Consider the following 24,827-nt stretch of genomic DNA (forward strand, 5'->3'; position numbering starts at 1 on the left):
AAAAGCACTCATAACATGGGATGAAAAAAACCCCCACCAAATCAACCCCCCCCCCCCTTCTCCCCCCAGTCACAAACAATGAACACTAGTTTCAATTACCTGGATGTACGCTTTTAATCAGACCCAGCAGCACTATGTAGAGGGATAAAAAAATTGCTACAAAAAAACCAAACTAGGAATAAAGGGAACCTGTTCATACACTGACTATCAGATCCATGTGATAAAGCAAGAAGCTGAACTTTTCTTGATTTGGGAAAGCCAACAAAAGAAATAAAAATACCGGGTCATAAGAAAAATGAAATTAAAAATAAAACAATCTTCAAACTAGGCTTTCTGATTAATGCTTTCTCAGAACATAACTGATGTTGGTATTTGTCCCTTTTGCCTCCCAATATTGCCTTGAGTACATGCAAATGCTAATCAGTCCTTTCTCGTAGCTGAAAGAGCTCTAATCATAAGGCAATTACCTTCATTTCTTCACAGCACCAAACATGGCTAATATTTATGATCATGTGAGCATAACAATCAATATAAAAAGAGTGATTACAGCCCAGACATAATTTTTCTCAATTGTGTACAATGTCTCTTGAAAAACATTTTGTGAACAAAACCTGATGCACAACACAAAACAGCCTGGCATGTTAAAAACACCAGTGGGATTTTGAAATCTGTTTCCTATGCATCCTCCGATGTGCAAATCCACAGAACAAACACGAACGCAGAATCCTGAGGGACAGCCTGAAACTAGGCCTTAATAATCAAAAGACAATTTACATCATGCTTCCACAGCATTCAGATAACCACTATGAAGGAGGCTTGAGATCTGATGAGTTAGGAAGAAAAAGCAGGAGAAAAAAAATATCTGCACACAAATTCATTAATACTCATTTGGCTAAAGCAGGATACCTACTATAAACCACTGCAGCTAACGAAGATTAAGAAAAGGCAATTTCTCTGCATATCTTGGAAGCTAGAAAAGCTAATAATAAATACAGCATGCAAGGCTGTCAACAGTTAATGTCATTACTCTCCTTAAGCACTCAGTTGTACATTGAAACACGGAGAACACCGACTTTTGATGTGTTACACACCTACACATGCCTGTGATGGTAGTTCTACTGAATCTTCAAGACGGCAATGAAAAAGGATATTTACCTTACCACTATCAGCAGGCCGGCTATCGGAAATCACAGTTAGTGGGGATAAAATTAACAAGCCAGCAAAGCAGCGAGCTGCTAGTCTCTTCATCAGCTGATCAGGAAAAAAAAGAGAGCTGGGGAAAGGCTATGTTTTCATATACAAGTAATTTTATTTTACTGAAAATTTAATACTGAAAGGATTGTGGATACTCAAATCTGCTGTTTCATTCTACCTACTACAAGGCCCGAAGCCTTCCTCCTTCAGCCTGCTTTAATATTGACAACTACTTATCATATTTCTCCCCTTATTATTCTAGGCATTCCAAATTAGATTTTTAGCTGTGCAGTTACTGATTCTTGTTAGCATTTTAATTGTAACAGCACAATTAGACAATTTCATGTATGATTTTAAAACTGAAATAGGTTGCATGCATTTTAAAGATGCATTTATTATAGAAAATGTATTCCTATTGCTCCACAGTTAACAGATTAGGTTTTGGTTATGGAAACTGATATAAAAATCTATTCTGCTTTACAAGAAATCAAAAAACCAAACCAAATTGAATTATCATTTTGTTAACTTTGGTAACATTTTGTTGTCCTTCAGAAAACTGGTATTCACTTAACTAAAATATATTTTTATTCTTTGTTTGCTTGACAAATTTTCTACTGCCAAAAAAATAACAGTGGTACTGTCTTCACAGAGTTTACTAACAACTAATTTTAGAATTCTGCATAGAATTCTTCCTTGGAGTAGGTAATATTTTGGAAAAAAAGTATCAGGACAAAGAGAAAAGATAAAAGTAAAAAGATTTTTTTTACTCTTGCACTCTTAAAATTAGTGACTAGCAGATAGCAAATTAATCCTTAGCATACTACAGATTTGCAAACAAATATTAAACTGTCTACTTAGCTAACAGATCAATCTATTACTATACTCAGCTTTCAAAATTTATATACATGAATGTAAACTCAGACAGTTTTCCTTAATTTAAGACTTCAGTGACACTACTTGAAAATCAGTGTGACAATACCAGCGGTCCAAAAATGTTGTTATTGTGACTCCTAACATTAGTTCTCAAGTGGCAAACTTATATTTTATATAGAAACAGTAATATTTAAAACTAAACCTATATGATTTATGCTGCCTCAAAAGGTGGCTTAAAACTATATCACATAAATCAATTATCAGCAGAGATACTAGTGCTCTTTGCATATGTCTACACATAGGATGCACGCATGTGTGTATGAGCAACGAAATATTTATTAAACTAATTCATCTGACTGAGCTCTTTGTTAGAAAAGCTTACTGTTCTAGGGCTGAAGTGCCACACCAAAGAGAATGCCCTTCCAAACCTTTATCAGTACAATAACGATACAAATTCCACACACAAATCACCAGTTCCTGACAGATGATGGGCTGTGCAAGGGTGCAAGATAGCACAGTCATCTCCCATGGTCAAATGCCTCTGGATTAGCGAGGTGAACAGCAAGGGAGTCAAGGAAAATAGTACACAAATGAAAATTTAACACCTTCCTTCCCTTAAGGAAACAGGACTAAGGAGTACAAAAAAGTTTGGAGACTTCATTTTTGAAAGAAAGCTGTGAAAATTTAATGTCAAATTTTGCAAAAGGCTGGGCACCTCATTAAAGCCCAAGATGCCAGTGGAAGTGTGAGAACCCAATGTTAAGTCCAGGACTGACAATATCTTCCCACTCTTCTGTATCTTAATGCTGTGTCCTGATCCACGTACACAGAACAATTTCCTTGCTAAAGAGCTAAGAGCACGCAGGCTACACAGGGCACCAGAATTTTAAGGAAGAGCATATTGACCATGGATTAAAGAAACCAAACTGCCTTCCTCCAAAAGGAAGCTTCCGCCCCCCAAAAAACAAACCCACAAAAGTGGATTTTTCAGAAGGCAAGTAGAAGTTACTTCTGAGACAGTTGGCCTTCCGATTTCTGCTTGCAATTACATTTTCCTCTTCATAAAGGAAAAGCTGTTTTGAGGTGGAAGTACTCTTAGTGAACAAGGATACAACCAAATAAGCACCACAGAAACAAAGGAAAGATCAAATGGAATCTGTTTTATTTCTCCATTTGAAGAGCAGGACATTATGGATGTATTCTTAACTTCCTCTTGAGAGCATGACACAGCACCACAACGGAACACCTTTTCAATTGAGAATTATGGACCCAAATAAGCACTAAGAGGTACAGCTCTGAGTTTCGTTTCACGACTGCCTTCTGCAAGTCAACAATCATGTTAGTCTTATAATGCTGAAAATACATTCAGATTAAATGGGAAATGCGAAAGAACATGAGATCTCTTCCTGCGTCCCTTTCTGATTTTATCTTAATGAAATGAACAATAAGATAGCTTGCCCCCTTCCCTTCAGACATCAACACCCTATGTCTCTCCAACTTGCAAAGTTAGAAGAGAGCTCTTGTGACTAACATTACCACATGAACAGATTTGCTAGCATGATAATTAAACTTCATGTTTCCATACAAAGCTTATAGAACATAGGTGAACAGAAAAAAAGTCAACTTCTCAAGTCCCTGAACATAGATACTAACCCAGTCATAATAAATTTCCAAAGAATGAACTTTTCCGGGAAAAACAAATAATTTACCTGGGCATTGTACTGACTACTGGCCAAGAGGCACTAAGTTTAAGGGCTGTTAAGCACTTAAAACGAAAAAAACGTGTCAGTAATGTAGTAACGAAAAACAGATGACTGCTTTGCAAAGTAAAGTTCCCATTTACCAATTTGGAAGAGAAGAAAGAAGTAGAAGAATGCTACACAAGGCTACTAACAAACACCAAAAGCACTAAAATGTCATTTACCTGCCCACACCAATTTCATTCCTCAGCATAATTCTTCAAGTCCTATACTGATATTCCAAGAGAAATTCCACTTTTCCCCCCCATCTTGCTCTATTTGGAACCCTACCCCTCTTTATTTTACATTTTGGTTCTCAGATTATATCTGACAACTGATGAGGACTTCAACTTTCCAACCTGAAGTTCATCTGCTCCAAAAGTTCTCTTCAAAATCTGGTTCTCCTGCTTAGTTTCTCAACAGTGACACCCCTGATGCCTGGGACTGTTTCTAATTTCCACACATTGGAATTATTTCTTGGTTCTCTAAAGCAAGTTCCATTACATTTTAGCTAATTATCTCTTGCTATGCTACAGCATAGAGGTCAGAATACTACAGATAAAGACTGTGAAGAAGAACGCCCTTGATGATGAAAGCGTGTAAGATACTTGATACCAACAGTGCAATGACTAAATACCTGAAGATAAGTATAAGGATTGATGAAAAGTTTTTTAACTAAATTTCCTCTCCTTGCTGGATAGTATCGCACAAGAGATTTACCAGACCAGTTTTGTTGGGACTAAACTAAAACAGAGTATAGATTAAAATCTGCCAAAGGCAAAGAATTAGTGAATACATCCAGTTTTTCCTTTCTTTCACTGCTGACTTATTCTCGTCCACATAAGGAATATTCCAGAAAGTCTCCATCCAGCACTTAGGTAGAAATGGAAGTGTTGTTGTTTTTAAAAACACAAACAGAATGCAATTATTGCAAAAACACATGAACTTGTAATAACTGGTCTTCTCAGATATGCCGAACTTCTGCAAAATAAGGAAACTGAGTCCTTCAGCCATATGTTCATCAGTCTGGACCTGCATCTTCACATCGCTGAAACTTGCTTCTTTTTGAGAAGTGGAGAAGATAGATTGTCTTTTAGTTTGCATTTGAAAACTATTAATAGTTGCTTAATTATTTGCACAGAAACTCCAGGTGCCTATTTTTAATTAGACATTAAGGAAAACAATACTGCAAATTATAAATAGTTTTTCCTTGCATTTTGATTTAAAGACTGATGCTAAAAAGGCTCAACAGAACCATGCAACAACATACTTACCTTTAAAGAGAAATGCTCTCAACCAAAGCAACAGAGTATCACATTAAAAAAAAAAAAAGTATCTATTTAAAATATTTATATGATCAAAGCTTTTATCTTCAGTGTTTTCTTTCTGGTCTGATAAAAATATTTCACATAAAATATCCTAATATTTAATCTTAATGTAAAATATCTTAATGGTAAACCTTAATCTTTAACGTGACAATTACAAAGTAAAGCATCATGCAGAGCCAGCACTGATGAACTTGCTCCAAGTTATGGCAAACTACATTGGCAAGGACATATATTTTCTTCTGTTCAAAAGTGAAATCAGGTTAAAAAAAAAATAAATCAATAATTAGTCTCACTCTTCCCTCCCCCAAAAGGCAAACTATGATTTCAAATGGAACAACTCAAAGTGATTTTGGAAGTAATGAGCTTTTCATAAATTTTGGGGACAGAAAGACTGAAGACCACAATAATTCCTGATGATACCAGGACTCACAGCCTGCTCACCGAGCACATGGAAAGTGCTCCATTAGGGGGAAGGAACTGGGTGATAAAAAGGTGAAAAACTGTATCATGCTGACTACAAACATGCTTTGCTTAACAAATCAGAGCACTGAGAAAACACACACTCACTGTATTAAGACACTGAGTGTAGAATGACCAAAAATCATCACTATTCTGCAGTCCACAGCTACTCAGCCACACTCTTAAAAAGATCTACAAAACTATCTCTAGTTGTCTTCTGCAGTTTTCAAAAGTAAGTGTGATTTACCCCTCCCATTTGACATACATTTGTACTTTTTATCTTCTTACGATTTAATTTGAACAGCCTTTTGACCAGCCAACCTAACCTAGAAGCAACACAAAGAAGGGGGGAAAAAAATTCAAACAAATTCTATACCAGAAACTATTCATATCAACCTCCTCAAAATGGAACTGTTTTGTTGTGGTGGCAGTTTTTTGTTTGTTTGGTTGGTTTTTTTCCCAAATTTTCTGCCCTTCTTTTTAGAAAGCTAGATCACCTGCTGAACAGCTCTTGTCACTTGGAGTAATGGCCTGTTTCTAAAAAGCCTGTTTTCTAAAGAGCTCTCCCATTCAAGACTGGAGGACAATGGACTTGTGAAATATTGCGCATGAAAGTTGCCAGATGATAAACAAACATATTCTGAAAGGGATTTTATAATAGCAGTTCTGAACCAGATGGTATACTGCGTATTTCAGTTTGCCTTCAGATTGCTCAGAACCTTACAGCATACTGGTGACTCCAAAAGTAAACACTGTTAACACACTGGCATTGGAAATAGTTGCAGGTATCTTTGGCAGTATAAATAGAAGTAAAATTTACAGACTGAATGAGATGTAACTAACTCAAGAAAGACACTGCAAGACTATCACTTAGAAAATACTGCAGGCAAATTTGGGGGGGTGGGGTGGGTGGGAATAAGTCTTTAGACTCGCAGTTGTAAAGGAATACACTTAATGTGACCAAAGCTATCTTTCAAGACCGGTATTAATTTTAGTTTGCAATTGTAACATAAAATAACTAAATGACAACAAAACAGGAACCAACTGTAAGTAAGCCATGGCACGTGTTTTTTAAAGTTAATATGAAATAAATTTTTCTATACATACTTGCTTTTTAAAATGTCTGGAGAAAATGATCACTTATTTAATGTGCATACATGAAGATAATATTCAGTTGATATAATTGAGATGCATAAAAATAGCAATTTACTTTTGTACATTCACTTTTGTCTACAAGTTTTACAAATAACACTGTTAAGTCATGAGTTGCTACATTTTTTCTCCTGTGCAGAAGGTCCTGATTTCTTCAAGTCTCCCTTGCCGAAAGTGAATCAGATCAAACACCAAAGATGAAGAACTGTAAGAACCTCTCAACAAGCTTGGTAAGGACAGAAAAAGTCTGGGCTTTTTTGATGACTGCAGATGCCAATGGCTTGCTGAATTAAAATGGATGAGCAGGAAATCCAAGAAAACCTCTGACAGGAACTCAAGCAGGAAGCATTTCATTTCACCCTAATCACAGAAAGGTCCTGTTTAGGGAAGAGGGCATTGACTGCCAGCTTGGTACCTGCTGCAGTCTTTCCATTTGTGAATGATCTATCACATGCAATTTTCACCAGCACAGGAAAACAGCTGATGGAAGATACATGCTTCCTGGCTTCAGATTCACAAGCAATCCATCCTGAAGTAAAATCTAACATGACAGAGATGCCTCATTTTTATCCCTTTATCTTGTTCAGTATGATGTAGATGCTTATGTTTGTTGCATACACAGGATTCTGGAGCAGTTTGTGCTCCAGAGTGACTGGGTTTTTTTCAGTGAGGAAGAGTGGAAGTGGAAGGTTTTCTCCCTTTTTTATTTTTATTGGCATTTTCTCCCTGACTTATCCAGAATTCTGACTCACCTATTTCAGCAGTGTAGAAGACAATATACTGACAAAGATATTGTAAGATAATTGGTACTCCAGTTGTGCTTTTTTCCTTTACCAAGTACATTATCTTCCTTAGGAGGGGCAGCAAGGAAAATGAATTGCATGAGAAAATTAGCTTTTCTGAGGTGTGCCAGGGTGAGGTGGGGGAGATTACTTTACTTTTTCCTACATTCCTTTAAAATAATAAGCATGCAATTTAGTCAACAACACAAAACTTTTGTGTCCTACAACAGGAGATATTCTATCTTCCTTGGCATCTCACTGTTTAGAACGAAAATAAAATAAAGATTGGTATGGCTTAGTTTGTGGGTTTCACTTCCAGATCTTTCTTCTTTGGTCTACAATAATCTTTTACTGTAGGGATATATCATTCTACCATTCTTCTGAGATTAGCTTTTTATTCCAATATTAATGATTTGCTAAAACAGTTGATTAATTAGTTTACCACTTATGAACAAAGTTTAAGACAATTTAGTAGTATTTCTGTTAACAACTACATTCTGTCCAGGCTCACAGACAAATGTTGCAGAGCAGGAGGAAACAAGCTGCAATGAAGTCATGAAGATACTCAACAATAAAAACCAGATCCCAAATCAAGGAAAAACAGGAATTCTACAACATTCGAAGGATTTATTGTCTCCCAGTCAGATAAGACGTTGTTTATTTTACAAGGGAGATCATAAATACAAAAAACAATCAGAAACACATTTATATATGGTCACTGTTTATGAATACAAAAAACCAATCAGAAACACATTTATATCTGACCACTAATAAACAGTTGTAACAGGATGGCTTCTCTTTCCAGTCTTGAGACAAGTATTTCCTGTTGCTGTTTACCTAGTCTTTGACAAAATACTGTTGCAGTTGCCAAAGGCCCAGCTTCTTAGTACCACACAAACTTAATTTATCTTTTTATAAACTTCATTTATCCTTTTTTCCTTGAATAATAGGGCTGGTTTTATGGATATTTACCTTTTTTTTTTTTTAGGGATGTTATATTCTTCTATTGTGGAAAAAGGCAGGAAATCTGTACTTTGTAATGTTGCATGTCCTGACAGGCTGGCAGTGTGGCTAATGTTTTGCAGCTTTTAATGCTGAGAGCTAAAGACAGAACTCTCATATTTGATTTTGTTCCTTATGAAAAAAATTCTCAAAATTCAGTCCTTCAAAATGGGAATTAATGGATTATTTTTTAACTTATTTTAAAAAACTTTCCAGGGCTTAGCCTTTCTTCATTCAAAGAGCACTGCCTCCCTTTTCTTCTGAGACTCTACTAATTAAATCAGAAAGATACCTGGTATAAAGACAGGGTTTATACGCTCACCAGATCAGTCCTTTGGAAAGAAACTTCAGCCTTAGCTCTCTCCAGGACCACATTTGCTTCCAGTGAAAGTTGCTAACATTTGCAGTGACAGATATCTTTTCTATAGCAAAAATAAATTTGACAATTCTAAGCACTGGATAAAGGTAAGTAGACAGGACCAACTCTCATTCTGCAACACAGTCAACAGCAGGATACCATATCCTGGTAGAAAGTTTAAGAAGCCACCTTTTCTTCTACTATGCAAACAACACAGCTAAGGAATAAAACACAAAGGGATGATTAGCAGATTTCCAGTGTGAAATCACTCATTTTGAGCCAAATCTCTAGCCTTAGAATAGATGAATTACTTGGCTGTCAAGAACAGATATCCAGTGACGACCTCTAATTGCTCAGAAAAACACTAAGTGTTTCTCTCTTTTTGATCAACACACTAACAGACTAACAAAAGGCTTCTATTCCACAGGTGAGCATAAATTTTAAGTGTGCCCTGAAACACTACCGTTCTTAATGATGCAAAATGAGAAGGTAATAGTACAAACCTTAAACTGGTTCTTTTATGCATGTCAAAGTAAACTCAGCTTCTGACAATAGTCATAACATTAAGTAGTTTCTTTTGTATGTTCTCCTTTTCACTTATATTTAAGAATGTTCACACATTCTCAAACAGACTTTTTTTTTATCCCAAGTTTAAAATGTGGAAAATAATCAAATGGGAACAAAACGGAGAAAATAAATGCAAAACAAAACAGATAAAATATCTTGCATAAAACAAATATAATGCAAAAAGCCCCAGTTTTCAGAAACCATTATAGTTTCACTATTTTTCAGCTGATGTTCATAGGATGTCTTGTACCTACTTATTCACAGAAAAGAGCTGAAGGATTTTTCCAATAGCGCAGGAAATTGGTTATAGACATCTATCACTATTAATGAAGGTACTCTGAGGCAATTAAGAATGGGAAGCATGCAATGTTGAGAGAGTATGATATAAAAAAATGTATGGCAAGAGATTAGACTACTCACTTCCCATGCTGACAGAGGAAAAAAATTTTACTCATAGAAATAGACTGTGTTTAAAGAATAAACAGTAGGAGGTAGACCTTTAAGACAATTCCAATATAGTTTTTTAATAACTTTGCAGAATTTGGAAAAAGATAGCATGAAATGAAACTAAGTCAAACTTTGGACAACCTGCTGAGAAAAGCTAAGTTATATGTATCCTTTATGTACTTTATACTGAAACAGTATTTTGTGAGGCTAACTTCTAGCAGTGATGCAGTAGTTCCATGTTTTCAGGATGCTTCTAAAGCTGCAGTTATCAGACTGTGGCAGGACTTAGACCATATCACAGCCTAAAAGTAAAAATCTAACACGAACAATATGTGTCTACAAGGCCTTTTTGGTCTTCTGGGATAAATTGCAATGCAAATCACAGGCTGACAAGCAAAAACTATTATTGAAGCAAAGGCTAACTGAAGAATACAAAGAAGATTCCTAGAAAGGCAATGAGGCTTAAGAAGAAGTGAAGTTTCTCAACAGAATAATGTATAGTGTTAAAAAAGGCACTAAAACCTAAAAAAAAATAAAGCAAGGTTGTAAGCAGCAACAAAATCTTATGGTTCTGAGTGTGAAATCCAGCTAAAAATATTTTATTACATTGTCAGATGCAACTGAAAAGAATACGTAATGGTTATCCATTAAACCGTAAACTGCAGCACTCTAAACTTGACAATTTCAGAGTACAGGATGAAATTACAGGGTTATGATTACTGGAAAACTTTTGTAGGATTTTCCTTTTTTAAAGTTAAAATTCCGCTGCTACAGTAAGGAAATACACCATTCCACTCATCAAGCAGAGTACTTCAGGATGGCTCAAGAAGCTAACTGCCTAAGGCCTTCCACTCATGACAGGCCTAAGGATAAGCTGAGTAATTTTGGAGAAGTTCAGTCTGAGACTTCCTGTTCTTCCATATTTGCTAAGTTAGTACTTCCATACTTGTTTACATACAAGAAGAGACGAATTGCTTTCATTTAAGTTGTGGGTTTCTAGAGAAGCAGCAGAGCTCTGTATACATACACTGATGCACCAAAAGGATTACTTTTGCCTGTCATGCTTGCTGCATTGAAAACATCAGTGTGAAGCTTCCCATCACCAGCTCAAGTCTGCCTTCAAAAGATGGCACTTTACAGTAACAGTCTCTCAGTTTGCTCCTGATGACAAGGCAAAATACTAAATGCTTCCCTTTTGCAGAGTGGATAAATACAATGGCCACAATATAAACTTGGGAAAGTATGGGTAACTTCTTAACCGTTTTGTAAATCCAAACCAACATAGGAAAATTTATTGCCTCTATACAAAAGTTTGATAGGTGACAAAAGGTCACCTACTACGTATGACCTATCATTATTACTGTCAAGGCATGTCAGAGAACGTAACAATGCAGTGGACCTAAGTATTAAAATGCTTGCTGCTTCTCTTTCTGTTGCCAAATGACCCTAGCAACAGTAATGTTTTAAAATCTTGATGCAGACCTCCTTTTTTTGTGGATTTTGTGAAATATCTAGTAGTTGTTTGTGTTTCAGTTTTGGGAATTGATTTGAATTTTGACCTTCCACATGAAGAGTATTTCATGCGTCTTAACTACAGGGCCTAGTTTTTTCATGCAAAATATTGCACTTGAAACAATAATAATATAGCAAAGCCTGAAATCCAGAGTTTTAACTCAGGTTGCCATGCTATATAAACTTGGTATGTCAGAAAAGCACAGCTATTTCAAAGAAAATGCAATTTATTTTAGTCTAATGTTAACAATACTACTCACATTTTTAAAAAATACAGAAAGGTGTTTATATGACAGTATTATTCTAATGTTTTCTAGGGGAGAATATATGTACAATTGCAATTGAAACTGTTAATATTTGTTATGGTACTTTACATGTAACATCATATGGATAAAATCACAGACTGAAAAAAAAAAAGAATCTCATGAAAATAAGGCAAGATGTTTTACTGATAGGTATTCCTCTGAAACAGCTGTTCAGATTTTCTGACTAGAGGTCCTTCTCACACAAAAACTAATTCTGGAACACTAAAAATTGCCTTACTGAGACTATCTCTCAAATACTGAAGAGGCATTTCAAAGTACTTTGCTAGTTTCCAAAATTAATACTCTCAATCCTACCTCCAGCTTCTGAAAAAGATATCCAGGGTGTAACTCAGGTTCTTTTCTTCATAAACTAACAAACCCATCTTGCCAAACAGAGAACAAAACCTATCAGGTAGATGCATTTAAATTCCCTTTCATATATCAAAAGCCAAGAAAAGCCCCTTTCATCTAAACTGCTTCCTTGGTTTTAATTTCAATGCAACTTAAAAGTAGCCATTTTTTTCCTTTTCTTAAATAGATAGTAATACTCAGAACATAAAAATGGCTTGGCTTTGTGAGGCCTTAAAGTCATGTCCAAACTCCTAGTCCTTCAAGAAATCAGCTTCCGCATGCATAAAACTTATCAGCCTCACCTTGTACATTAAAAAATAGTACGTGGGGCATCCTGATGATTGCTAGTCACAAAATGGACAACACTCTGGGATGGTGGACTTTTTAAGCCTCCAGTGACAAAGTCTTTTAAACGTGCCTTGTTTAAAAAATTCAGTTGGATCTGCAATTCAATACTACAGACCAGAGTTTAGATTAGAATGCAATTTTCTTCAAATGCCCTGGGCAAATACTCACTTACTTGACTGTTATACAGGTTTAGCAGCAAGTCAGGAAACTTACAATTGTAACCAGAAATGGTATAGAGTAGGGAAGAGAGAAAACCAGGGGTGGAGGGGTATCATGTACATGAACTATGCAGATAAACTACGCACTGGGTAAAAGGTTAGTTATATTCTCCTCCTTCACAGAATCTCAGCCTCCAATATAGACTATATAAAAAAACCTGCATTGCAATTGAAAATAACAACCAGTAGCTGAAAAGTGAAGCTAAAACAGTTATCAAATGTAATGCTGATTTTCCACACAGCTACTTCAGTATCTAACGAAGACTACTCTAAGACCAAATTCCACCATAACAGTTTACAAAACCATGTCTTAAAATATCTTCTTAGTATTGATTCTAAAGTTGTATATGTAAAAGTGAAGCTCTCTCAGAAAACACAAACCTAACTGAAAAACATTTAGTAATTTATGTCAAGTTGTAGTAACAAGCTGGCCCAACTTTACTACCTCTGATGCCAGACCTAACTTTAAACAGACCATTAGACAGTGTGTAAAATCAAAAAGTTACGTAAAGTTCCAGCTGATGAGAAAACAGTTGAAAACTTGCTCAACATTTTCCTGCTAGGTACTTCAATTTATTATACAACTTATTTACCTTAGTTAGTAAACATAAACAAAAAAGCAAATAAAATTTTCGTCATGATTATGTTAAACAGTATTCACCAGATATTCTGTATGTATTCTGTTTTTAAGTATCAGTAAGGTTGACTAATTACAGACCAAATGCTTACAATTTTTACATCAGCAAAATAAGTAGTCCACAATGGTTGACTTTTGCATGTCTGCATGAGGTAAACGAAACACTGAGCTTTTTGGACTCAAGTGTGTTTCCCTGGCCAACATGCAAAGCTATTTCGAATAAACTGCATGACTAGGCAATAAAACTTCAGTCATGTCACCTAGCCAGCAATTAAATTTGATGAGAAGCTGAATCCAGACGCGACTTTCTTAAGTCTTGTAACTACTCAAACAAATCCTCTGATTCTTGAAGCCTGCCCTAGCAATGAGTCCTTAGTAGATGACTCCCCTAGAAAATGATCTGCCATGGGATCCAGCAAAGTATTTTGCACTCCTGTTAGAAGTGGTGCACAGATACAATCTGCTAGAGCATGAAATACTTCCAGAACATAAATGCTTCTAGGGTCAGGAAGCAAACTCCTCCTTCCTGTTTTTTTTTCTAGGAAATACGGTTGTCATGCCAACAGTTACAGAACAGCAGGCTGCAGCGACAGCTAGTGATGAAGCTCGTCTGTGTCTTACAGCTTAGCTTCCCTGGGAGGGTGTCAACTGAATTTACAGGTTGTTGAGGGCAGCAGCAGCACAATCTCACCAAACACTGTGTATGTCCATAGGTTTGGCTTCGGTAATTATTTTGTCTCCTGCCTCCAAAATCAGCTACTTGACCTCCTAGCAAGGAGGGAGCTGACATACTTGGTCAGTATACATGCATGCATACAGACCTTGAGGTGTATGGCCTTAACTAGACTCTTCAGTGTTGGGTGTATCAGCAGAAGGGTCAGGGTATAACTGTAAAGGAGCAGGCAGCTGATCCCCACAGTCCAAGTTGGGGCTGCTGATTGAGGCAAAACTCGTCAGAAGAGAGATCTAGTCAACTTCCCCAAGACACATAAAGAAAAAGAGACGGATGAGGACTGGATATTGGATATTATTATGAAAACAACTTATTAGCTAGAAATGCAAAGTTTTACTCCAGAAACCCCCACAAAAAGATAGCTATAAAGCTGTAGCAGCAGCCTCAGCAAGAGAAAAAAATGAGGGGCATCCCTTGCTGCTGGTAAATAAATCTCATTCGTCTGTAACACTGCAGCAAAACCAGAAGTATCTATAGTTGCCTCTGGAGAGTGGCATGATGCAGAACATGAGTAAAAGTGTTATCTAATGAATTAAAGTAGCATTCTTAATTCAGTACTTTCTGGCTCTTCTGTTGTTTCCAGTTTTACTGATATAAGTAGTTCACTGCATCCCAAGTTAACAGGAAATGACTAATTGGAAGTTTTCATGCAATATGCATGTTGCTATTACCTTACAAGTTACAGTGACAAAGCCAGAAGATACAAATGCTTATAAGCCATCTACAATTTTACGTTTATATAGTTAAAGATTCCCTTGAAAATGTTCTACAAGGTTATTACCACTTTTTCTACAATCTTCCAGAGATGTCACTACAGAGAAAGACAAACACTTAAATTCTCAAAGAAGACGGGAAGTGATGGTGGTAGGAGGCCAATAGGTGTGACAAAGAACTCTGTTTTACACACACGGAAAATAAGATCATGAAAAAACTCAGAAAACTTGACTTATAGATTTCAGTATCCACCCAATGGAGAGGAGTTTTTATTCTGAACCTCCATAAGCAGTGGTACACTATAAATATAAATCCTCTGAATAAAGAGTAGTTCCTATACTTGCATTTCTTTCAACACACTCTCAAATCCACCTGAAAGCATAAGTTAACATCTGTATACAATAGAGACACAGTAGGGACTGCAATGCACTGTGAAGCAATCTGACTTAGCTTTAACTTAGCTAATTTGAGAACATGCTTAACAACTCAACAGGGAGGAGGAGGGAGACTAATTCTTCTCAAAAGAGTAACAAGCTATGTTGAAAAGGGGGTAGTATATGTACCATCTTTACTAGCGAGGTTTCTGACCTGGCCTCACACAACAGTCTCAGAAGCAAATAATGAAAACAGTTACTATCAAGTAAATGTAGAACTGGTAAGAAATTGTTTTCAGAATAGTCCTTATAATTGCTCTTTATCAAATGGTCCAGTGCTTTTCAGTGTTTTTAGTGTCTTTAGGAAGACAGAATAGAAAGTATGCCTACTAAATCTCCAAAGAACACCAAACTGACCAGAAGTTCACCTGAGGACAGACTTAAAATTCAGAATAATTTTGGTGAAGAAAACTTGGGTATCATTCAACAAGGGCATATACTAAATCCTCTTACTAGGAAGGAAAGATTGACTATACAAAACATGTTCCTGAAAAAATGGCCAGGAAGTAGATCCACAAAAAAGGATTAAGGGATTATACTACATCAAAAATTTAACATGAGTCAATACCTTTACTGTTAAGAAAATGAAATACTGGATTGTGACATGTAAGTATCCTAGAAGTTATGCAAAAGAACTCCTCTTTATTCAAATGAGGCTGCATCTGGAATTTTGTTGCCTAGCTTTTGAACAAACTTGCAGAAAGCTGTCAGTCACACACAGAACAGCTACAGGAAATCAGTGAAAATAATCTAGAAAACAGGAACTATGGGAAAAGACTAGATGAGCAATGGTTGTTAACCTTAAGACTGAACAGGAAAACAACTGTTCCATGACAAAGAAACATTAAAAAAAGAAAGGTAGCAGCCTGTTCTGCATGACCAGAGTGATTAGAACAAGAAGTAACTGGGTTAAAATCCAACAAGAAAATTCAGATAAAATATAACAGAAAGGCTCCCCTGCAGACTTCTAAATTCACTGCTGGGAAGGTCTTGAAGAACAGATGAACATCTACTATAAATGACACAGGTCTGGCTGATTCCACCCCAAGTATGAAAATGGATTAAATTAATTTTTTTAGGGCTGCCAGTAAAGCACTTAACCCAAGTATGAGACCCAACTCAAGACACAGAACATGCAAGCCAAAGCTAACTTCTTTGTTGCCATAGCCAGTGTTCTATCATTAAAAATAATTAGCTTAAAATGACCTTGATCTACACTATACTGCAAGCACTTCCACTGTAGGAAAGGGTAAATGGTTTGAGAATCCAGACAGTATTTTATGTTTCTAGGTCTTTCTTCTCCACTGACTTCTTGAAAATGTCAAGTATCAAACTCCTGTAGTTTCACAAACTTGCCTAGATGTACAGCTGATGTATAATTCAAACCTTTGCGCCCCTAAGCTTTACACCCAGCAGCAGAATGTGGATTAGCTCTTAGCATAGAGCTAAAGCACTCTCACAAACATCAATTTTGTAACTGTAGGTAAGATTTCTACCTGTCTTTAGCAAGTTATACACAAAAAGCTACACTGTATAGTCATGTTGGCATTAAGTCTGTAGCTATTCTATGACAAAACTTACTCTGTCAAACCATGTAGACTAGTTTTGCACATATGATACTTTATCTATATGTTTTGGAAATCATAACATTATCAAATTTCCTGGTTTTGAAAAGACTTTCCAACAATAAATCCTCACCTCCTTACCACCCCTGTTACTACCATTCTGAAAAGGCACACATATTAGAATTCATTAGATGTGTATTTCACAGAAGAATGGCAAGAATCCTCAAGTACAACAAAATCACAGATTTGGTGTGAGTTAAGTTTCAAATCTTTACTTTCAGGTCTTGAATTTTTTTATCATTTGTTGAGAGTTTTGATTTCAGTGGAGCCAAGAAATGCTCAGGACTTGGAAACGAAACAGCATGAAAGAAAGAAGACTTACATGAAAGTTTCCAAAGTCTTAAAAGGGTTAAATTCTGGTGTTTGAAAAAAAATTAATAAAATTAAGCTTCTGCAGCACAGAAAGCTGTAATATACACTGATCACTGGTCTCCTCCACCATAAAAGAGTTCTTCGTATATCTTAAAAGATGACACTTATGAAAGTCTCTAAAGACGTAAGAAATATGTCAAGATCCACGGCAATAGAATAATTGCAATAGAAAGCTATCCTAGTCCTGATTCAGCATTTAGTAACACTGATTTAAATTTCAGCAATGCAGCTTAAAACTTACTTTTACCTTCAAGACAGCAGCAAAAGCTGGATAATAAGGATATTTAGGCCTTAACTACTACATTGTGCTCTCCCTGGTGCAACTGTGCAGTCTTCAAAAAGAAAAAAAAACACACCACAAATGAATAAATTTCAACTGAAAAAAAACAAACAAAAAAAGGGGACAACCTACCCGCAGCCACTGTTTCTCTGTGAGAGCATCACTGTAGTCCACATCCCTGCGTTGACGGGATCCTCTTCCGAATATTTTCTCCTCCTCTTCTTCACACGTAAGCCTTTCAACTTCAGCGTCATCCTTAATAATCCAGGATGGTAATTCATCCTCCTCCATCAAGCGGGGCTTACGCTTGGGGTTTCTGGCATCCTCCCTGCGACGGTCCATGTCCATGCGCTGCAATGGCAGTTGGGAAATGATAAAACAGTTTTAAGGGCAAATATTAAGTGAACCACGAAAATTCCTGGCTACCTAATGATACTTGAAACTTCAGACTAAGTCCTTCACAGGTATTTCCCTTCCACAATACTTCTAAATACTTCTAAAATGCAACTATAAAAAGAAGCTACACTTGATGGTTGATTTTCAGTCAAATTCACTACTCCATAACCAGCTTTTACTGAAGTAACTGAGACAACACAGCAGCTAACTGATACAAAGCAGATCACAAGAACTCTGTTGTGCTGTGTTAGTGTTAAATAACTGTTTTCCTTTTTTTTTTGCACAGGATTTATGGTTTCTTTGTGTTCACAGATGTGATCTGCAAATACTAATCATTCCTTGACAACACCCCGTAAGGTGCTATTGTTATGTAACTAAAAACAATAACTGAAAACACACTAGTTTTGTGAGCCTGAATATCAGAAGAAAATTTAAAAGCTCAAGAAAGAGAATTAAGAAATTCAGAGAACAGCTTGTCTACACAGTGCCACAAAACCAACACGCTTAAACCACTGAATTTTTCCTGATCTTACTGCTGTACTAGGCAAAAATCAAAACACATACAAAAATATGAGGCAAGATTAGGCAAAGTGTTTAAGAATATTAGAAGGTAATGTTAAGACTTTAAGATGAAATAGAAGTAATCACATAACTTAATTTCAAGTGTGGTGAGTAATTATCTCAAAAAACAAGTATGGACACTCTGGATACATTCCCATGACCTGCTGTACACTTATCAGTGAGGTGCTTTATAATCCTCCTGGGGAAGCATCCACCTCTCTCTATTGGCTGTATGCTGATCTAGGCTCCTATGGTCCTGTGAATCTCATCTGCATTTTTTGTAGCCCAAATCAAATAATATGAATAGACTTCTTTTGAAGAGTCATACAGTACTTAAACACTCAGTAATCAGTTGCTAAGCAGAGAAAACAAACAGGTGGCCACCCAGAATTTTATTTTCATATTTGAAAAACTGACACCAATAGACTGGCACCAGAATTGGCTGTAGCGTCAAACAGGTTACTGGTTTGGCCAGTAAACATTTGTAAAAAGCATTCTCAATTATGCTCAAACCCCTCCCTTGTGTGCATGATGCTGCACTTACGCAGGATGCCAACTAGACATATCATACTTTCACACCCCTAGCCAAGACACAGACATGCATAAATTCAGGGGTATTATTTATCTATAGGGACAGCTCAAAACCAGCCAAATTTACTAACTGAGGCTTAATGGTGGCCCTGTTGAATATATGCTGAACCTTCCCTCATCTTGGCACTTCTCAAATACAAGCATTCCCAAAATACTACCTCAGGCACAGCATCTTACAAGTAGTCTTCATCATCTTGTCTGGTGCCCTATCTGATTTCTAAACTCATTGAAAAGCAGAAGGTAAGATGTGTGTCTTCAGTCTGCAGGTCCAACCACAGTCAAGAAGCAACTATAAAGACATGTGGGTTTTCCCCATTTTTCATTACCTCAGACAATGATGAATGGGCTGTATAGCCTTTAGTTTTTTTATAGCAGACTTCCATATTTCACCTTTTAAAGAACATCTCATTCAATCTGAATTTATTTTAAAAAATGCTTCATTCAAGCCAGACACGTGGCTTGGTTTATTGCTAACTTGGCAACCAGCATGATGCACTGAGAGAAGGCTCAAACAGGATAGATTTCTCTATTATTTAGCAGCAAACTTCAGTGAAGTCAGGGACACCATATTATAATGACATTAAGTGTATGAAGCAAATGCTGAAACTTCTTTTCCCCCCCCCCCCGATGACCATGTTTCTAGCTCTAAGACAAAGACTGAACACTAAGGTAGTGTATTTTAACAGCTGTTTTCTGAAATGAAAGCACTTGGGAAAAAACATTCTCAGTTAACCTGAGATGTAAGAGATACAAACAGCCATTTGTTTTTTCTTAGGATACTAACTCAAACTGTAGTCCGGGTAATTTATACAGTTTAGCATTAAGAATACTTCATGCAGAAATGCTGCTGAATAGTTGTCTGATAATTTTGCAATCTGATTTTAGCTAAAATGTAGACTAAGTAAAGCCATATGTTGGCCAATGCCTAGGTCATAGTGACACTGCTTGATTTAGGATAACCATTAATCAGTCGCTTCATTGTGCAGGCCTGGTTACTTTGTATAAACAATGCATGCTTTGCTAATGACTACACCCTTGAAGAAGGAACTAAAGACTGATAAAAAGGAAACATCCTGCCCCAGAAAGCACCAAAAGATGGATGATTGCCAAAGAAGCATGAACTGAGGGAAAGGTATATGTGGCAGGGGGAGACCGCGACCTCCAACTCAATTCAAGACTGGAAAGACTTGCCCCCCCAAACACCTGCAAGGAGCATGCTTGCTAATCTACATAGAAAGCGAGGCAAATTTAAATATAACTGACCAATGGTAGGATGAGATGGTGACTACCAACCAATGAACATAAATTTAGGTGGGTACTAATCATGTAACAGAATAAATACTACGCTGTAGGTCTTTGGTGTGGTGTGCTAGCTTTGTAGAACTATCACCTAGCACCCATCTTTGCACAAACATGAAATAAATAAGTATCTCGGCTCTGTGTGCAAGATTGGCTTATTGCACACCGGGTATCGAATCCCACTTGTGGGACAACAGTTTCTGGTGAACCAGATGGGATGGCCATTTTAAGCCTTGCCTGGATTGTCCTGCTGCTCCAGACGGGAGACGGGACCAGGAAGGACTCCAGTGCGCACCGACCTTTTGATTGGGGAATCCTCCGATTCCTCTCTGTGGACAGACGACAGGCAACCCAATGGGTACAACGCCAATACAAGATAATTAAAAGGAGGCAAGGAGCTACAGAGATGAGTAGCCGCTTTTTGCCTAAGAAAAGGGATTCCTAGTCCAACACGGGTTGGTTAGCTGCTTTATTTAAGTAAATATAACATTAAAAATAACTTAAAAATTTTTCCAGGAAGAGTAACACTTGTTGAAGCACACTATTACGAAAGTTGTACAGATCACACTGAAACACTGCCTTTTCTCTGAATATTTACTATGTGATGAAGTGCCATCATTTGCAATGAATGCAAAAGTAGGACAGTATGAGGTTTGAGGCTATCTAGAGTTTTTACCTATGTTTCATACGTGGAGCCTCTAAAAGTCAGGGGAACAAAGTCCACTTGTACATATCATATCCTCTTTCTAACAGTGTATTTAGTTCTACAGATACATCTCAGGATCTATGCCAAAGAATACTTCCAACCTGAAAAGTGACCACAGAACAGCTTCTCAGGGAACTGCTTTGCTCTCTCGCTTATTGTTTTGGAACTGCTCACTTTAAATAAGCAAAATACATGCTTTTACACCTCTAAGCCTAGTTAAATGAACAAACCAAAACACATTTTCTTGGATACTGCAGTTCGATGTATTCTGATAACATCTGCACAACCTTAACAGAGGGAATGAGGCAGCACAGGTATCAGAGTGTCGTGGTTTAACCCCAGCCAGCAACTAAGCACCACGCAGCTGCTCACTCACTGCCCCCCCACCCAGTGGGATGGGGGAGAGAATCAGGAATAGAAGTAAAACTTGTGGGTTGAGATAAGAACAGTTTAATAGAATATAAAAAGAAGAAACTAATAATAATAATAACATTAATAAAGTGACAGCAGTAATGATAAAAGGATTGGAATATACAAATGATGTACAGTGCAATTGCTTACCACCCGCCGATCAACGCCTAGTTAGTCCCCGAGTGGCAATCCCCCAACCCCCACTCCCCCCCCCCCCGCCCCATTTATATACTAGATGTGACATCACATCGTATGGAATACCCCTTTGGCCAGATTGGGTCAGCTGCCCTGGCTGTGTCCCCTCCCAACTTCTTGTGCCCCTCCAGCTTTCTTGCTGGCTGGGCATGAGAAGCTGAAAAATCCTTGACTTTAGACTAAACATTACTTAGCAACAACTGAAAACATCAGTGTGTTATCAACATTCTTCTCATACTGAACTCAAAACATAGCACTGTACCAGCTACTAGGAAGACAATTAACTCTATCCCAGCTGAAACCAGAACACTGAAGTAAGGAAAATACAAACCTATCTTTTTGCTTTTCATCTGACTATGCAAGACTATTGATAAAAAGACGACAAACAACCCTGACTGCCAAACTTATTTTTCAGACTTTTATAATTAAACAGTTTACTAAAATGAAAAACAAATTCTTTATTAACTATTAAAATTATTTCTTAGCCATTAATATTTAACTTCACTGTTTCTACCTTAAGTATTTTCAAGCCCCTGGCTTCCAAAGCATGTTAGCTTTGCATCTTCACATTTTTATCACCTACTACCAACTCTTTACTCTCCCTTAAAAACTTTCATGTAAATTAACGTGAAAAACAAATTCAGCCCACAGAGTGCTAAAATGGTCTTCACTCTAGGCCCCCTCAACTGTTTTACTGAATGGCTGTTAATAGCCTTCAAACTTCATCCAAAAAGATGAAGTTGTAGAAATTTCCCGCAAAGACATAAATTCATCAGCTACTTTCAGTCCATGGATTAGTTCTTTCCTTCTGGGTCTGAAGGAGAAGTACTGAGAAACTTGTTCCAGCACCAAATATGCTTTCACAGGTACTTTTAGCCAGTAATATGGCTGAAACTATTCCTTTTGAGTTTTGGATCGAACAGCCACCTCTTGGTTTCTGTCATGTAAATCTCCTTACACCTGAACTACTGAAGAAAAGTTTAGAAAGATAGGTGTCTGTAAGCACTCATCTTGTGTGTAGCCTAGCTTTAGGGATTTCAGATCTTCTGAGATAACATTAAATGAAACTTATCACAAAAGGACTAAACTGGCAAGTCAGCAATGACAAAAGGCATGGCCATGTGGGGGAATAGTGCCTTTGCCAACTCTGCACCTGAACAACTGTCACTTAGGTAAAAAAAGGGCGCCTGCACACTTGTGTAACAGTGAAGTTTTAGAGATGAATGCTTGAGCAGAAGATGGTGAGGGATTAAAAACCTGTGCTTCCGTCAATGGTTGTTTGTGTGGGTACCACCTGACACGCTTTCATTCATGCACATACGACCGTCTATCTCGTTCCACCTTGCAGAACAAAACAGCCTCTGTACAATTAAAGGGAATGGTGCTTTACCTTCAGTACTTAAGTATTCTGTTGCTGTGTCAGTGACTCTCAAAAGTCCTCCAGCAACCCTCACATTGTACACACACTAACAGGCAAGATCCACGCCTACACTGACATTTTAGTAATTATTCTATTAGTGTTGTAGCAGCAAAACCAAAACCAGAAGTACCAATAAAAATGGGTTGCTCGCATTGGAACTACAGTCACTAGCTCTACTTTGGTAACTGTTCAACAGTTGTAGCAGCACAGATGCAGCTAATTGGGCCCTTGACAAAACCATCAGCAAACCCCAGTTAACTTACAAGGAAAACAGCACTCTCAGTCTACTAATTTACTATCCTGTTAAGATCCTTTAATTGTCCTTGCCAATATAATAGCCCAAAAGTCAGAAGAAATGTTGAAAAATAAATGTATGTTGTAGAATTAGGGAGCCAAACTCTGACTATCAGTTTTGCACTGTAAGTTTCTCAGGTTGTACCAGAATCTACCTCCAGATTGGCACTGTTCCACTATACTGTCCGCAAGGATCTCTGAAGTCTTTCTGTCATGTGAGGAACTCTTTATTTACGTAGACTACTCTTCTTTCCTCAAATAAACAATGCAAGTAAATAAAGCCTATCTCTCCAGCAAAGTTTTCCAAAATCTGAATGACAAAAGGTGAGGGCGTTTGTTAAAAACACTAGAGAAGGTATTCAACTTATGATCGTATCATCCTTACCATAAAGAGATCAAATTCCTCCTCACGTCGAGCAATCATCTGATTCAGAGTCTCGTCATCAGGAACTTCATCTTCCTCCTGGTTACACAGATGGATAAATGTATTAGAAAGAAGCTACATGCAACTTGAAGTAACAGTCTCCATCAGGTCAGTGTTGCACTGACCCTCCTTCTGTCACGACACGTGTGAAACACTCAAAATGAAACTAAAACTTTTAAGTGTGTTCAGCAATTCAGAAGTAACGCAAACCAGACATAATTAAGGGAGATGATTGGGACTTACTACCAACTTCATAAACTAAGAATGAGGAAATGAGCAAATATGCAACCAGGAAATTTTGGGTTGTGGTTTTCCTGGGTCAGAAACACAGTTAGTGCTTCAGTTAAAATATATGCATTTCCGTTCTGTTGTTCTACAGTACTCCCTCAGAAATACCATTCTGCATTATGAGGTCTTTGCTGTCAATGCAAGGAGAATAAAAAAGCCCTGGTTAAATAAAAAAAAAAATGAAACATGTCATTATACTAGAAAAACGCCTGCTAAGTCCCTCTTTCTTTTGACCATTATCTGCTTAGAAATTGAGATGTGAACCTGTGACTTGAGACAAAATGAATTATTTCGTAAAAACAGAAGCAGTCCTTGGAAAAACAGAACTGTAGAACTCAACTAAAAATGTTAAAGCTGATCAGATATGATATCCATTTTAACAAAATCAAAGTCCACAATGTTCACTTTCCCTCCCTCAATTATTCTGAAAGCACATGGTATTTCATATCTGACAACTGGTCAATTGAAACAATGAAACTACAGACTGGTTCCTACATATGGCTTACTCAACCTATGTTACAGTATGCTGCAAACCTAGAATTTTTCATGAAAACTCTTGTTTTGTACTCAGTGAAATGGGAGTATAGAATGCTGCATATAGCACCCAAAAACCTAACATTCTGTAGCTTTTGTTTTTCCCAGAAATAAACAGAAAAGGCCTTTATCTATATCCATGCATCTTATTTTCCCTCCACTGGTAAGATTTCTACACCTCAGGAAAAAATACAGTTCTTATTAATGCAATTCCCAGCAAACATATCTATACCTTAATCTACATATAATTCAAATTTTAACATGAAAAAAGCAACTGG

At 37.1% G+C, this 24,827-nt stretch overlaps 1 protein-coding gene across 9 annotated transcripts in view; it reads right to left on the reverse strand.

Moving 5' to 3' along the window:
• The window catches only part of SMARCA2 (SWI/SNF related, matrix associated, actin dependent regulator of chromatin, subfamily a, member 2), a 120,131-nt gene that overhangs the window by 17,987 nt on the left and 77,317 nt on the right, over positions 1-24,827 (reverse strand). For all 9 annotated transcript variants that reach the window (XM_049796621.1, XM_049796628.1, XM_049796622.1 and 6 more), the window contains 2 exons: positions 23,689-23,766; positions 17,563-17,781 (listed from right to left, as the gene is read on the reverse strand). In XM_049796621.1, the coding sequence (XP_049652578.1) occupies positions 17,563-17,781; positions 23,689-23,766 (297 nt within the window). The remainder of the gene's footprint in view (positions 1-17,562; positions 17,782-23,688; positions 23,767-24,827) is intronic.

The sequence above is a fragment of the Accipiter gentilis genome, chromosome Z (genome assembly GCF_929443795.1).
Source record: "Accipiter gentilis chromosome Z, bAccGen1.1, whole genome shotgun sequence".
In the NCBI taxonomy this organism is placed as follows: Eukaryota; Metazoa; Chordata; class Aves; order Accipitriformes; family Accipitridae; genus Astur; species Astur gentilis.